The sequence below is a fragment of the Ochotona curzoniae genome, unplaced genomic scaffold, assembly GCF_017591425.1.
Source record: "Ochotona curzoniae isolate NIBS_2020 unplaced genomic scaffold, NIBS_Ocur_1.0 scaffold_2587, whole genome shotgun sequence".
Classification (NCBI taxonomy): Eukaryota; Metazoa; Chordata; class Mammalia; order Lagomorpha; family Ochotonidae; genus Ochotona; species Ochotona curzoniae.
This window is the reverse complement of record NW_024467096.1, coordinates 3905285-3922411: the sequence shown is the minus strand read 5'-3', so window position 1 is coordinate 3922411 and position 17127 is coordinate 3905285. Positions and strand designations below refer to the sequence as shown.

At 41.3% G+C, this 17127-nt stretch overlaps 1 protein-coding gene across 10 annotated transcripts in view; it reads right to left on the bottom strand.

The window, feature by feature from the left end:
• KALRN (kalirin RhoGEF kinase) overlaps positions 1 to 17127 on the bottom strand; it is a 660588-nt gene that overhangs the window by 242423 nt on the left and 401038 nt on the right. For all 10 annotated transcript variants that reach the window (XM_041002788.1, XM_041002790.1, XM_041002785.1 and 7 more), the window contains exons 15-16: positions 9983 to 10149; positions 2692 to 2811 (exon numbers count right to left, since the gene is read on the bottom strand). In XM_041002788.1, coding sequence (XP_040858722.1) covers positions 2692 to 2811; positions 9983 to 10149 — 287 coding nt within the window. The remainder of the gene's footprint in view (positions 1 to 2691; positions 2812 to 9982; positions 10150 to 17127) is intronic.

The following is a 17127-nucleotide window of genomic DNA, read 5'->3' as shown; positions in this document are numbered from 1 at the left end:
CCTCCAATCAGCAATCATTGCAAAGGTTGCTCCCACCGACTTCAGCATGGGTATGCCAGACCAGATGAGTTACCTTTCTGGTGGCTTAAATCCTGTCTGCTATGCTTCTCCCCCAAGGCAGAAAGAACATTTTCACTGTGACACAGATAGAAATACAGCTACCCAAAGCAGCAGCTCATGACGGAATCCATCAGGCTGGCTATGCCACAGGTCCTGCCTCCCTCCATCCCATGACCTTCCAGGACCCCTGCCTGCTCTGGCATGACCTCTTGAGACCACGGACCATATACCCTAGAGTAGTCTAGAGTAAGCTATCTCTCAATATCAAATCCAAGAGTGTTCCATCATGTTGTGCCCAAGCAGACACCTGGGACTGACCAGGAGACAGTTAACTATGAGTGAGTCTCTATTTTGTAGAGCAACAGCAGCATGTAATATGAATCAATACAGTACACTCAGTCACGTGGAATATAGCTGCCTCAATAGCCTGGGGAAAGATTTACCTGCTTCTTCCACCAGCTCACTGAGATCTCAAGTATATCATGATGCTCATTCTCATTTGCCCAACATTCATTAAATGATTAGCAATTTAATTCCCTGACAGTATATAAATCTTTTTGTTCCAGATAAATATGGCGTATGGACAAGGGCTATCTTCTCTGCTTAGCAGCCCTCACAGCTTGATGCCAGGCCTCTACCCTCATCACCCACCTCTCATTGCTGCCTAATGCCCACTGGAACCTGACTATTGGATGTCTGATTTTGTTAAAGACTTATTTATTTGTATTGGAAAGTCAGATTTATAGAGAGAAGGAGAGAAGAGAGAAGGATTTGCCATTCACTGGTTCACGCAGCAAATGGCCACAACAGCTGGAGCTAAGCTGATTCGAAGCCAGGAGCCAGAAGCTTCTTCTGGGTCTCCCATGCAGGGACAGGGTCTTAAGGCTTTGGGCCATCTTTTACTGCTTTCTCAAGCCACTAGCAGGGAGTTAGATGGGAAGTGGAGCAGCCAGGACATGAACTGGTGCCCATATGAGATCCCGGTGTGTGTAAGGTGAGGATTTTTGAACAGAAGCCATTTTAACTTTATAGTGAAGAGACCTACTTTTATTGCATGCAAACATGCCAGCTCTGGTTAATTCCTTTTTAGAAAATATTCTGCTCACAGTGTGAATACAATTTACAGGTTATTTTTAAATTGCAAACCTTAGACACGACTTCTGATAACAGTAATATGGTTCCTAAGATTACATCAAGTATATTATAGAAACGTATCATTCATCTTCATACTATGTTTATACATCCTAGTTCATTTCTGGGAGATTAAATGACTGAATTCAATTAATACTAGATTAAAGATGGCTAGCAGTCAGTTGAATTACTGTGTTCAAATACTTGTGGGATCAGATCATTAAAATTTTATTATTATACCATCATTATGTATAAAATCTCATTAGTAATACACACACGTACATATATATATATATATATATATATACATATATACTTTTTTTGGCAGAAGATAACAGCTTTGTGGCTAGCATTGTAGCACTGTGGCTAATGCTTCCACCTGCAGCACTAGAGTGCTATATACCAGTTCAAGTCCCAGTTGTTTCGCTTCTGATCAGCTGCTTGCAGAATGCATCTGGGAAAACAGCAGAGACTGGTCCAAATGCTTGGACCTCTGTACCCACTTGGAGATCTGATTGAAGCTCCTGGCTCTTACCTCCAGCCTGGCCCAGCCCTGGTTACTAAGGTACTAGGGTGGTGAACCAGCAAATGGAAGATCTCTCTGTCTCTACCTCTCTCTGTGTTCCTCTGCCATTCAAATAAATTACATTTTTAAAAAGGTAACAGCTTCACAATTATTGGAAATTAGGCCAAACTGTACATCGAACACAATAACCCGTGTCTTTGATGGTGTCTCACTTCATCTTGTTTCCCATTGGTACTGAACTTATTTTATTTTTAGTATAGTTCCCACATCCCATTTCCTACTCTTTCTCTGCCACACTATTGTAAAGCAATCAGCTTAAGTCTCTTTGGGAAGAAGAATGTCCTAGTATAAAGCATAATTAAGGGTATTATTTAAAGTAAGACCAAATTTATATTAGATTATAAATGGAGCTTTATTTTAAAGTAGGCTTTTTAAAAGTCCCTGTTGGTGAACTACTTCTGTTTGCAGTTTATTCTTTAAATATGACTTCCGTCAGCTCTGCTGTGCAACAGCTTTTGTTTACAGGCACACTGAAAATGGCATTTGGTGCTACTTGTAGACCAAAGGTTTAAAAATGGGATCCTAATTTACTAATGACGTCTGCACTTGTTTATTCTCCATTCTGAGTGACCTGCTGAGAGTTGTCTCTAACCTCTTATCCTTATTTCCACATGGCACAGATTCTCTCATGTGTAAAATCTGCAACATACCAGGAGCAGAATCCTTAAAGGTGGAAGGTACCAATGAGCAATAAAGATTCTCAGGTGAAGATGAACACCTGTCTTCTGCTACCAGGCCTCCTCAGCGGCTTGCACCACTGCGTTTGCTTCCTGGGAAACAGGGAGGCTCCCTGAACCAGTTCAGAGTCAAGGTTTTACCACCCAGAAGGACAGCCACACCTCAGGGTGCCATCCTGCCAGAGGCACAGGGCAGAAAGTGGAAGGGAGGGGGGTGCAGCCAGATTTGGGTGTTACCTCGATGGCGAGTTGGAACTGCTCGTGCTCACGCTGCAACTGCTCTGCTTCAGACAAAGAGCTGGCATTGACCAGGCTGGCGTTGAGCATGGACTCTCCATTGCGGATCCATCCCAGAACCTACAGAGTGAGGACAAGCACACAGCTGAATCAGCTCCTGCAGCCTCCCTGGAGCTGGTGTCTTCTCTGACAGGTGGATGAGTTGGAGAAATCACATCCTTTTCCTTTATAGTAGAGAGGACAGGACGACTAAAATAATGGAAATGGTTATCTCCCCAGTCTTACCTAGCACGAGTCTTACTGCAGGCACCTGCTTCACTCCCAGCTCTATCTCTATTTCCTCCCTTTGTTCCTCTGTCCCAATATCCTCACACATTCAATTAAAACATTATCTAATCTGGTCGTACTACATGTATATTTCTGAAATTGTTTATGGGACATAAAATGGTAAAAATAAATAAATTCCATCTGTTGGGAGTCTTTCTTTTTTAGAAGGCCCAGTTTAAATAACAGCTCCTTCTTCAAATCTCCTCTACTTGATTACTCCCATTAGAAGGACCCTCTCTTTATCTTACACAACCACAGTATTTTTTTATTGTACCACCGTAATGGCTTTCAGCATAGACTGCCTTGTTCAGTTATCACAACTAATGTTTCATCTCCTCCCTAGAATGCAACCATTTTGAGGTTTGGAGCAACATATTTCCATTATTTTAACTTCATAGAGTACCTAGCCTAAAACTACATATCGTTGGTAGGAGGTAGTTATATTTTGATAGGAGTGGCAAATGTGCAAGCCACACATGAGCAGTAGGTTCAACAGTAGACAGGTTTGAGTTTTCACAGGTAAACAATCCAAAGAAAGGAGGATGGAGAAAGAAAATGGGCAAAACAATATGAATAACTCATATACTAGCTCATCAGAATAAGGGAGAGTAAATTATAATTGGCTTAAATTATTTAGAGGCTATGATTAGACTAAATATATTTTCTGGGTGGACTGAACAGTGAGGGAAAGAATTCCCTGCTGGGGAATATTAGGAGAGAAGCAACATCAGGCACTGAATCCTAGATAAAATGGAGATAGTAAGGTATCCAGCTAACAGAGTGAGTGTAAACAACACAACTGGAAGAGTTAGACTCTGACAATTTACCTGCTGTATGCCCACAGAACATTCCCTGATGTTTCCTTTATTAAGGAGTTTGAGAGTTTGCTTGGTGAGAACATACAAATTCTTCTGAAATTTCAAGATCAGTAAATACTATCCATCACCTCAAATCAAAGAGAAGACAACGCAATCTGTTTGAGATTTGCTTTCAGACTTGATATTTTCCTCTCAACTTCCTCTCATTGAACAACTAGAAAACCCTCAAGTGCTGTCCCTGGCTCCATGACTCTTACAGGTGTCTCTCCAATGTCATCCATGGGCAGAACATGACCGATGTCTTATTGTGCATGGATAATATGGTGGCATAAATTCCGATTAAGCTGGGCTATTTGGACTCAGATGCTAACTCATGGCCAGTCCAGCCGACTGTGAATGAGATGCCAATCTACAAAGCAATTAGTTACAGGAAATGACTGCTGTGTGTGTATGTGTGAAATGCCTATTGTCACTGGAAGACTACAGCTGGCCGGCCAGAGGTGCTAATAAGTTTAAGAAGCTGCCTCTAAGTTTAGATCTTTATATTTATAGATTCCATGCCCAATTGCCTCATCTCTTCAGAAAATGCAACCTGTAATATACATTTTGAACTATTCCCCCTACTGGGATTCACTGCATTTTACTTGGTTTGGAGATTCATTTGAAAGTGTCAGAATTACATGTTTTCCATGTGCATTACAAATCAATGCTAGCAGGGCAATTTGACTCCCTCTGGGCCTTCTGAATCTTGAAAGAATAGTTTTCCCTCTAGCTTCAGTCAACAGGAACACCAGTTATAGCCTGGTGATGGGATATCTATTTATCAGCTTTCCATTTAGAAATATGAAGACCATGGGATTTCAGTCCTTTTATTTCACGTTCCATTCCCTTGTTCATTTTAATCTCCCAGATGCTAATTATAAAATAACTCAAGAATTTAAAGCAGGAAAGTTAATTTTAGGAAGATAAAAATGCACGTGTTTATATCTGTGGCCCAGGGTGGATTGAGCCCCAGGAATGAGTTTATTTTAGAAGTAGAACTGGATTCATATAGAAAAGGCACAAACTTTGAAGTCAGAAAAACTGAATTTGTTACTGGAAAAATCACTTAACCTATAAGCCTCAGTTTCCTCATCTGTAAAAAAAGAATAGTTGTACCTTCCCTTTCTGTATTGCCGGGTTGAAGTCACATAAGAAAGATGTAAATTCCAATAAAGAACATGGCTGTAGTGTTGGCAATTTTTAGTTTAGAACAAAGCTGGATAACATTATATATATATGTATATATGTATATATGTATATATGTATATGCATACATATAGATGCGTGTATATATATATATAAATTGAAGTATATAAAATGAGAAAATATTACATTTTAATCCAGAATTTGAGTGTTCTGACATATTCTGATGTGATGGTTTCCTTAGTCATTCTGTCATCAGTATTCCTTGTACTCTAATAATTGGTAACCTTTGTGTGGTATTTTCTATTACTGGGATATTTTATCTTCCTACTTCATGAAACTGATTAGGTGTTCATTGTGAGCATCCAGAAATATGTGAGAACTAATGTAACTAAAATGATAAAATACTGGCTCTATTAATCTTGAGCCGTGTGATCTTGGAAACAGTATTTAATTTCTCCAATATCCAGTTTCACATCTGTAAAATATGAAAACTTTCCTTGCCTAAGGCATAGAGTGAAGAAGAAATAACTGATATAAAATAGCATTTTTCAAACCATAAAATAAACATTTTACTTTGATGTATCTAGGCAGCAATTTACCTAAATAGGTGAGATGATCTTTAAAGATCATTTCCAGCTTTAACATTCTACACTTTAAGTTCAAAGCACGCTTCTACACCCATAAGAGACCAGAGAAAACAAGTTAACTAGCAATGAAGAATAGGAAGAACACTGGTGCTTGGAACACTGGGTTAAAAACTCTGAAGTTAGAGAGGGAACTGAGAATGTATAGGTACTGTTTCCTCAGGCTAAGGAAACTCAGATAAGTCCAAGTCAGGAGAAGGTGTATGGGGCAACTGGATATGAATGTCAACAAATGATGTTTACTTGACCAAGCTGGGCCTTGTAATTGTATGACCTAGGGAAACTGTTTAAAGGGATGGCTGTGTTTTAGGAATGGCTATGATATTGCACTTGGGGCCACTGATATGAAGGACTGCTATTGTAAGTGACTTATCACCAAGGACACACACACAAAAAAATAGTAGCTCTTCAGATGATATTAGGGAGCCTATCCATATTTGTGGTGTTCTCCAGTTCAAAAAACCCATGCTCTGCAAGAATGTACATGCTCATCCTTCATGGTTTTATGGCCTGACGATATTTTCTTTTAATTATCTCCAATCAGAAATAAAAGTATAGCACTTGTCCCTTGGGTTGTCCCTCCTTTGGCTCTATTCCAACTCTCTTCTAACTTCTTGTAGACACTCAACAGAACTGCACTGAACAAAGTATTCCCCTTAGGAGTATAAGGACAGGCTAATACTTTTTCTTTTGCTTTGAATATCTGTCTGGATAAGATGCCAATTTTGTCCAGTATTTGCTTCAAAGAAAAAAATTAAGCTACTGTTATTAGTAGTCAAACGTGGATGCTTTCTTTCTCTACAGCTTAGGATCCCAGCATCCATGTTGCTTTATGCTCTGCTACTGCATTGCTTTACAGGAATACACATAAAAATTCCTTTAGTTTTGTGCACATCAAGTTACTTTAAAAATCTTCCTGAATTACCTAATAAGTGAGATCTCACCTTTACCAGAGTAGTTATTTTCCTGGACATAATTAAGCCATCTGTGGAGTTGGGAGAACCCTATGGGCGACAACAGGGAGCCCCAGGATTCTAGACTGTGGAAGGAAATCAGGGAAAGGGTTTCCAGTTCTCCAGAGTTGTGTCATCTGTCTTAGATATCAAGTCCCTTAAAAACACTCAGAAAGAGAATCAGTCGCATCAATCCATTTCATTTATTCTGGATACTTGAAAATAATTTTCAGTTTAATGGCTTTGCCTTCTTCAGTTATCAAACACACAGTTTAATATATTTTTTAATATAACCATGCTTCAGGCTAAAACTAAATCTTGAATCGATGAGTTCTAACAACAGAGCTGTATCATAACACATTATTGTTCTCTCCCTTTCTATCCCCGTTAATAACATTTCAATTAAGGTGTCCTTTTCCTTTTTTTGGAGAGCATATTCAACACAGAAATTCTTAAGCTAGTGTGTAAATTTAGCCTCGCTAATCAATACTGACATCTAAAATAACTGCCTTTTTTCCCAGTGTCAACAGCTTACAAATCAATATTTCCTGCTCCGCTAATTTTCATCAAACAAAAACACCTTCTCTGAAACTGGATCAGGCTACCCCCTAAAGAAAGAGCCTGCACTGACAAGCCAAACAAACCAGTCTAATGAGGCATGGTGGCATAACCAAGTGGCTGTTCCTTAGTACTTCAAAGGGTTGCTGCCCTCTGCAAAGCCACTGTAGATTCCCTCAGCTTAATTTTTGCAGTCTTGAACTACAAACACACTGCTTTATTTTCACCATGTTCCAGAGAAGGCATTTTCCCCACTCTACAGCAGGATTTTTCCTGTTGAGCAATTCACACAAGAATGAATGGGAATATACAGAGATGTTAATCAATCTGTATTACTTATTATCTAGTTCCATATTTAGCAAAGTAGCCATCATCATCTCAGCCTATCTTACACAGTTTATATAACTGAAGAATTTCAATATTAGCTAAGTTTTAAAAACCTGGTCACTGAACAATGATACTAGAGAAAAAAAAAGTAAGAGACCAGAAACAAAAGTAAAATTATATATTTTATCACATAGGAATGATTTTCATGACATCTGCTGTGTTGAGATGATCACTTCACTTAGCTTCCAATGACGGAAATAATAGAGCATGAAAGCACAGGAAGACTGCAAGCCTGTAGATGCCAAGCCCTGTTGCTCTCTGGCAGCTGCAACCTTCTCTGTCAGTCTGAGGACCCTGACTTAGGCGTGCTGCTGATGAGTTCAGGAAAATCTCTGACTGGATTCTGTTTCCATTCCTTTTGGAACCCTGCGGTCACAGTGGATGTCCAGGTTCCAGAAGAGGATGCCTAGGTTCAAGTCGGAGCTAACTCATCAAGAGGCCCTGAGGAGCACTCATTGGATGGTACTTCCATTTCCTTATTTTATAAAATAAGAATAAAAACCACTTTCCTAGAGAAATCTTCATATTTGTTACTCAATACCATGTCAATTAATTCCATAATGTTGTAAATTGTTGTTGATGTTATATTGTGGCTTTTAATTGATCAGGATGATATTCTGCCAGCTCTGCCTTCAGACCAGAGATGGTTTCCCCAAGAAACCATTGAATTTATCTGGACAGTAAGATGCTGGACTCTATGTTTGGTATATGCTTGCAATGAAAAAATCTTGAGTGAATTTGAACTGTAATACTTCAATAAGGTGGAGGAATCCCCTGGGGGGGGAGGGTACGGGGGGGGGGTGTTGGGGGAATCCCAGAGCCTATGAAACTGTGTCACATAATGCAATGTAATTAATAAAAAAATAATAAAAAAATAATCCAAAAAACCCACTTTCCTCATTGGCTTGCTCTTTTAAAATGAGAACACAAATAAGAAAGCATTTGTCATATGAAAATAAAGCATTATCATTATGGCTAAAAGTTACAAAATGTATATGCTCATGGTTGCTCACAGTCTTCTAGGACTTCCTGCAGTTCCTTGTCTATATAGATTCAAGTATGATCCCTGGATAATCAAACAGAAACAACCTGATGGCAGCGCTGGGATCAGAGCTTGCGTGGGGCTCAGGGATTTCATCTGTGCTGCTACACAAAACTTTAGTACAACATGAATGTGGATGCTGGTTGAACAACTAGAAGAAAAGTATAAGAGAGAAGATAATTTTGTTCATTCAATAATTAACCACAAATAACTATGATGTAGGTGTTTACCAGGAATGCCCTGAATTTTAGGACCAGAATAAAAGTTACATAAAAAGTGATATTTTTGTCCCTTGTGCTACATAGACTTAAATCTTAAAAACTCTGGCAGCCACGTATATATAAGGGGTTGGGGGAAACATTTAGGAGAGGACGATTTCTCTCTGCTCAGGTTTTTGGTGGAGTGCTGCCTGAAAGAAGCAGGGGAGTGGAGCGCTTTGGAGAATGTGAAGTAGAAAGAAGCAAATGTGGAAATGATAGGGCACCTGCCATGCTGGGGAGCCCCTCAGGCCCAGCGGACAGGGTGGAGACTTCCTACCAATGTGACTACTCTTTGGTGACTTTGCTAAACTTCAGAGCCCACTTCCATAACATAGGAATAATTCTGCTCGAGAGAATGATTGTGAAGACTGATTGAGATACAAAAGGCACATGGAAATGGAACTATTATTAATACTTTTTCTTCAATCTGACTTTGTCTAAACAAGAAATTCCTACTCATTATGCCTATACTAATTACCATTTAATCTGTTTATGAGAATGTAACTTTTATAATGTGCCCTTGGTCATCTGTGTATGTTACTGTGTATGTTCCCGGCGATTTGGGTGTGCTTTTGAGTACAATGTCTAATATAATGTCTCAGGCAGCTAAGAATATTTTTCCTTTTAAAAATTAACTTGAAAATGGCAATTTTCTTGTAAAAATCACACACAAACACACACACACATGCACACTATACAATATGTGTTAGACACTATATAAGGCACACTAGTTCCTATTAATGAATTGAATTGACTTGGCTCTAAAACCTGAACATTTTTTGTTGATTAATTCGTATTTCCCATGTGCCATGCAATAGGATGGAGGACAGAGAGCAAGAGAATAGATTCAGCAAGTGAGGACAACTTGAGAACGCTTTGTGATTACCTCCTAGATTGCTGTGTGAGGGTCTTTTCATCATTGGGTCTGTCTGAAAGCAGCCAAACTTTCAGGAGTTCATACCACTGGTCCTGAATTACTCATGTGCCAAGTTCTTAATACCTAAAGGGGTATACCTGTCGTTCCATATGCTTTACCTCCCTATCAGAAGCAGATCTTAGATCATACTCAAACAGCTGGGAAGCACAGATGGCTGCACAGAGCAGCCAGGCTCACCTGTTTGACCTCAGCCTGGAGGTGCCGTAGTTGGAGGCACTGTTCAAGCCGCTTGTGGGTCTGCTCGGCATTGAGCTCCAATTCATGTTGCTTCTCATGGAGAAACTCCAGTAGTTCTTGCACCTGGGCTGCCAGATCAATGTCCTTTTCACAGATTAACTCAATTCCTGATTTTAAAAAAAGTAAACAATGAAAAAACCAGATAGTACTTTGAACACTGCATTTCCTTCAAATGCACATAAGAGAACTCAGGTTTGGAAATAGCCATTATTAACCCCTTTCAATTTCTACCTGTCCCTTGGTGAAACTGGACAATCATCATGAGCCTTTGTTTTGGGTGCTAACGCCATGCCATCTCAGCTGCAGAAATGGATCTTTTGCCTGGCAATTGTTTTTCAACAGATGATCATCTCCTCATTATCATGGGGAGTGGCTCTCTAGAACTCTGCCTCTAAATGAGGCAGAGCCCAGCACGTCTTGCTGGGAGATTTGCTAACACCTGAACGTTTCATGAGGAAGCCTTTGTATTGTATTGAAAATGCAATATACTAACTCAAAAAGACCTTGTCTCAGAAACTGCTACCAAAGGCACATTCTCCTGTACCACATCAGGTATCATTCATTCATCATTAGATGGTAAGTCCACTCTATGACCATAGCTGGTCAGTGATGATCGTATTAGCCAATTGCTAATAAAGCAACTCTTAGAAATATTTGCCAGTTTTCAAACACACTCAATAAACTGTAGCCACAGTGCCATAACAAGGACACTAAATGTTATTTATTTGGAAAAGCCATCAAATTGAAGTTGTATCCACACAAAGAGAATGTGCTCATTCTTCTTATATGGATTCAAAGCAATAAGCAAGTCATTGACAAGTGTTTCCAATATTTACAGAAAAGCCGCCTAACATTAATAAGCTGCCAACTGTCTGGCTTGTCATGGAGCCTCGGGTCACTATCTGCCTGTCAGATCTGCGGCTCCATTCCTTGTCCATCTCCTGCTTCACTTGTTCTATATACCATCCCAGTTCATGAGCACAGGTATGCACAAACTTTCCTCTCCATGACATGTATTTGACTTCATACCCTATTATCCCTGGCTCCAAGCACCCCTCCCCCAGTGGATTGCTGCTTTAGGAAAGGCAATCATCTCTGAGATGGAGCAAAGGGACTCCCTTAGTTATCGAAGCTCATTTGTCTGCTAATAACTTGAATTAGGTTTCTTACTTAATTCTTGAAGACTATATGCAAAATGCATTAGCTCTAGAAGCAGTCTTGGGTTAAAATTTTGATCTTACATAAGTTACCTAAGCTCTCAAAAAGCTTCATCTTTCTTATATATAAGTAGGAGTTTACATTTTTAGCAACTTCATAAATTACCTAATCCCTGAATTTGTTGACAGGATTAAAGGAGGTAATGCATACAAAGCACCATGCTCTCTCTCACTCACACATGACAACAGTAAATATAGACTATCTGGTTTTCTTAGTTCCTAACTCTCACCTAAAACTTTCAACTTGCTGCCTTATTACAATCATGGTCTTCAACTCTTACAGATGCCCACCTTGGCACAAGTTGGGATGTGTGCTGTCTTTCGTTTCTGAGAGTCAACCTACTTCTGATTGCCTTTGCTCAGATCCTCAGTTTTGGGAAAATTGTAACTTTGCCTGCTTATTCTCATCCCTGACCCCATCTGGCTCTGTATCTTCTCTGTCTACATCCTTTCCCTCGTTCCTCATCCCATAATCTATGACATAATGCAGCTGTGGCCCTGAGGCCGACACCTTGTCAGAGACGCTGAAGAGGAGAGACACAAACAGCGTGAAAGTTTACATTCAAAAGAACAGCATTTAAGTCACCCAAGGCAAGTGTACTTCCACGCAGGCTGAACACACAGCAACCCACCAATCTGAATCTATGGACACTTAAGGAAGACTTCCCTATCCTGCTGAGTCACACAATCAGAAATTCATCCCTTCTGCCACAAACACACCTGCTGCACAGTGGGGGGAGTGTAAGGAAGGTCTGTGCACGCCAAAGGAGATTCATTTCTGGAGGCAAAAATGGTGTTTTATGTAAGGGACAATATGGAAAAGTGGGAAAAAATTTTTTTCTGGTGTTGCATGGTTATAATTTCAGCAAATTTCATGTTTATTTTTTTACTGTCATTTCATAATTCCAAGTCCTAGCTCCTGAAATATCTGCAAGAGACAGAAGAACTGATTGTTCTTTTGGCAGCCAACTCCCTCTAGCTACTATTTTCAGTCACCATGAGGATGAGGCAGACCATCTCCTTTACTGAAATTAAAAAGCAAGAAAGAAACAAATGTTGCTGCAGTGCTGGGAATGGTGGATGACCCTTGATCCCTATGTTTACTTTCTGGAAATGTAATTAGAGATCTACCTGAGAAGCAGAAGCTCTTCCTCACTTTGCAGTCACAATGAGGATTTATCCCAGCTCGTTTCCATTCTGTATGTGTGTCTGGTGTTTAGTATGCTTGGCCTGGGCCTGGGCTGTGAGAAGCCTGCAGTTCACCCCTACTACCTGCATGCAAATGGGCTCATCAAAGAGGCCAGCCGCAGGGTGAGAATTTCTTCCAGAGAAGGTTCTCTGCTTCCCTGAGGCTCACGTTCTGCATTTTCACTATCACTCCAGATTGTTTTATGTAAGATGAACATGGGGATGAAAATGATGAAATTATGCTCACTGTCTCCTCCACTCCTCAACACAAGAAGACTTGAGGCTGATAAGAAGACACAAGAATTCCCAGATGCACCTAGTGGGAATTAGCCCTCTCTCTGCCACCTCCCAACATACTGGTGTCTCAGTTAAACTTATCACCTGGAAAGCATCCATCAATCAATAGCTAGTGGACCTTACCTCTGCTGAACTCTTTGCTCCCAATCTAATCACAGCCCCTGTCTTTTCCTAGCAGTACTCAGAAATCCAAAGAGACATGTTTATTCTTTATAGCAGGTAGTAGAATCTATGTATAATAAAATAGTTAGCCAGCTTTATTTTTATTCATGTAGGCTTTATATACTTTCATCTTAGATTGAATAAGAGGCTTTAGAAAAAGTTTGTATTTATTTGAAAGGCAGAGTTATAGAGAGGGGCAGGGACACAGAGAGGAGATCCTTTATCAATCGGTTCATTTCACAAATCGCAACAATGGCCAGGGCAGAGCCAGGCCAAAACCAGAAACTGGGAGTATCTTCCAGGTCTCTCGTATGGATGCAGGGGTACAAGAACTTGGGCCATCTTCCACTGATTTCCTAGGCAAATTAGTGGGGAGCTGATCAGAAGTGGAGCAGTTGGGTCTCAAATCTATATGCATATAGGATGTAGTGTTGAATGTGGTGGTTTTACCTGCCGTGCCACAATATCAGCCTCAAGAGACATAACTTTAAACAAAATTTTTTTGGGGGGTGAGAGAGAAAGAGGTGGAGGGTAACACATGGAAAGAACCTATCCTTTCAGGTGTCTTAACCAAAGGCCAAATACCCCTCTCAGTCAGTGTCTTTTAAAAGAACTGCATTAATGTTTTAAAAAAAAATTTAAGTCACTAATTTATTTGAAAGACATACTGATACACACACACACACCCCCTCCATCTACTGGTTCACTCATCAAGTAGCTTTAACAGCTGGGTCTGGGCTAGGCCAAAGCAAGGAGCCAGGATCCACCCTGTTCTCCCATAAAATGGTAGGGGCCAAAGTACTCAGCCCATCCTCTACTGCTTTCCCAAGAGCATTAGCAGGCAGCTGGATTAGAAGAGGAACAGTATGACTGCGACGGGTATTTTAAGAGGGGACGCTGGAGTCTCAGGCAGCAGCCTCCCCAACTATATCACAACATCAGCCATGAGTGTTTTTGTATTTTGACATGCTCCCACAATGCCCTTTACCCCACCACCCATCAGGGTATCAATATGCATTCTCTGAGATTGGTTCCTTATTAACGTTCCCCTGCTCTCACAGGAACACAGACTCTATGATGTCAGGGCCAGTATCTATTGCATTCATCTGTGCCTTTTCTGGCCCTAGCACCCAGCTTGATTTACTCCACCCAATTCTTTAGGGAAAAACTGAGATTACGTACTATGATGGAAAATATAGAGAGCTTTGGAGAAGTCTGGGCCTAGGTCTGAATGCAGAATGTGCAACCTATTAACAGGGAGACTTCTTACACTCTCTGAGCCTTGATCTCCTCGTTTGCAAAACAGAAATCACAACTTCTAGAGATCTTTTGAGGATGGAAACTGACAATTACAGTGCCTGGCATCTAGTAGATTTAAAGTAGCCATCTTCCAGGGGGAAATTGTAGTGAATGCACTGTCCATTACTGATGGGACCACCAAATGGCTTGAATGAAATGTAAGTCCAAACTCTTTGATAGGTCTTTATGTACTTGCTCAGTGTTTGTCATGTCTACCCTGGTAGTTTGGATACTATTAGATCAGTGCTCTCAATCCTGACTCATGTCACATTCATCTGGAGAAGTTTAGAAATGTATCTTGGGCCCAGTGTGGTGGCCTAGCAGCTAAAGTCCTCGCCTTGAACGAGCCAGGATCCCATATGGGTGCCAGTTCTAATCCTGGCAGTTCCACTTCCCATCCGGCTCCCTACTTGTGGCCTGGAAAAGCAGTCGAGGATGGCCCAAAGCCTTGGCATTCTGCACCTGCATGGGAGACCTGGAGGAGGTTCCTGGCTCCTGACTTTGGATTGGCTCGGCACAGGCCATTGCAGTGACTTGGGGAGTGAATCATTGGACAGAAGATCTTGCTCTTTATCTCTCCTCCTCTCTGTATATCTGACTTTGCAATAAAAAAAAAAAATGAATAAATCTAAAAAAAAGTATCGCCTGTCCTGGGATCATCCCAGGCCATTAATGTCAGTCTCCCTGTGACTGGGAAGTCTGAAATGATTCCAAGGAAGGACATGGGTGTGGTCCAGGATCGAAATTATGCACTCCCATCCTGTAACCGCATCTTTCAATTGTTGGTGAGTTCTGAGCTACCTCATAAAGAGCATCTTTTCTCTTTTTCCTCCCCTTACTGTTTCTCTTTCTGTGTCACTTCCTTTGTACACAACAACCAGTTTAGAGATTACAAAGCCCTTTAATTAGGTTTTTAGAGCACTGTTCTCAACCTGGGCTGTACCATAGATTCACCTGGGAGTTTAAAAATAATCTGGGTCTGTCCCAGACTTCTTGTTAAGACTCCCTGAGGAGTAGGTCCCAGACATTGACATTTTAAAGATGTTCACAAGGTGACTCTAAATATTCAGGCTAAACATCATTGTTTCGCATGAAAGGTCTCTTTCCCAGCTCTCAGCCCCTACCAGATCCACATCTTACTATCCTCAGAGTAGCTTACACTGGGGGAAAAAACACAAACAAGATTATTAGTGGTCCATTATTATCTATATCTGTTTCACCCACACTGAATGCACTCCCCAATTAATTCAGGAAATGCTATTGAGAACTTGCTGTGCATAAGAGATAACCATTCTGTCACATCCTGGGTAGGTAAAGAGAAAGAAGAGCCCTGCCCCATAGCTGCTGGAGAAGCTACAGGACCACCACATTGGGCTACCGCATCAATGGAACAACAGTTGTTGGGCCTCATGGATCCCTTTGCATGCCCTTGTGTTACCCCCAATGTATCCTCACAGTGACTTGAGGAGGCACCTGCTGTACTGATCACCACTTTTGTTTTCAAGGGGCAGAAAAGATTTTTCGGGATTGAGCAGCATGCTCAAAGACACTCCACTAATAAAAGGTGTGCCTGGGATTTCACCCTAGGATTTTCTCTTGTCTGAGCTCCCAACCTCTGCTCGGGGGGGAGGGTCTTAATTTAGCTGGTTGTCCCCTTTTCTAGAACAATAGTTTCCTTAACTTTTAATCCAAATGTAGTTTATGAGACAAACACTGTAAGTGCCTGAGACATTTACTGCCTCAGTTCTGTCTCTGAAGTCCTCACTTCCCAATCATAGGTGGGGAGCTGGTCCCAGTTTGGATCAACCCTCATTCCGACTTCTCTCTCTAGCTCTGTTGTGACTCTAACCTTCATCCCTCACCCCACTGCAAGCCCATGAGCTTGACGTTATCTCTATCAAAGTAGGCAGTCAGTCGCTGACTGAGTGTTCCAGTCATCCCCTTTGGAACCTTGTGGGCCATGACAGACTGAAAACTGCATGTGGCAGGTGCAGGAAAATAATCAGTTTCAGCAAAGAGTGAAGAGGTTAATCAAACCATGTTAGAGTTGCTCCCTTATAAGACAGGAAGCTGTAGGGGCAGGCAGCCCATCTGCCTGGGGTATTTTCAACCACTCACACCAAGCACAGACAAAGCATAGTCACAAGCAATCCTTGGGGTCTGCCAACCTTCAGCAGTCTTTCTGTTACCATGGATACTTGGTTCTTGGGGATCAAATTTGGCTTTCCAAGATCACGTCTGCATTCTGGCAGGAACTGCTGTAGTTATGCAGGCAGACAAGGCTCTTTGTGCTGCCAGACATACATTCTCAGTGGTGTGGGGTGAACTTTCCTGCATGGCGCTCTGCCCAGCACTGTATCTTCAAGACATTTTTCTCAGGAGATGCAGTCTCATGAGAGCAGAAACAGAGCAATAGCATGTACCACGAGAGCAAGCCAGAGGGTAAACCCTGAGTCCAGAAAAAATTTTCAACCAGAGAGGGCTTACCATTCCTTCTACCTTTCCTAATAACTTCCTGAAAAGGTACAATCGTGCCTTAGCATGCTGCTTTTCAAATTTTACAGTACACATGGTTTATTTGGAGGTTTCTGTTAACATGTAGACTCAGATTCACAAGACTGGGCTAAAGCCTGTGATTCCACATTTCCAACCAGCTGCCAGGCAGTGCTGCTTGCCCAGGGCCCACTCTGAGTAGAAGATCTTGGATCAGTGGTGCAGTAGAACCACCTGGAAGGTTTGTGGCAGCAGAGAGCTCTGGGCTTGTGATGGGTCCCAGGGATGCATCTTTGAGCTTGCATTTTCAAACATGGGTCTCATGTTCTGTTGACACTGCTGAACCTGGGAGTTAATGTCCTGGGTCAATCTACATATAGCAGCTGCTGCAATTTGTCATGAGAAAAAGCACTGGATCATGGCCCTGGC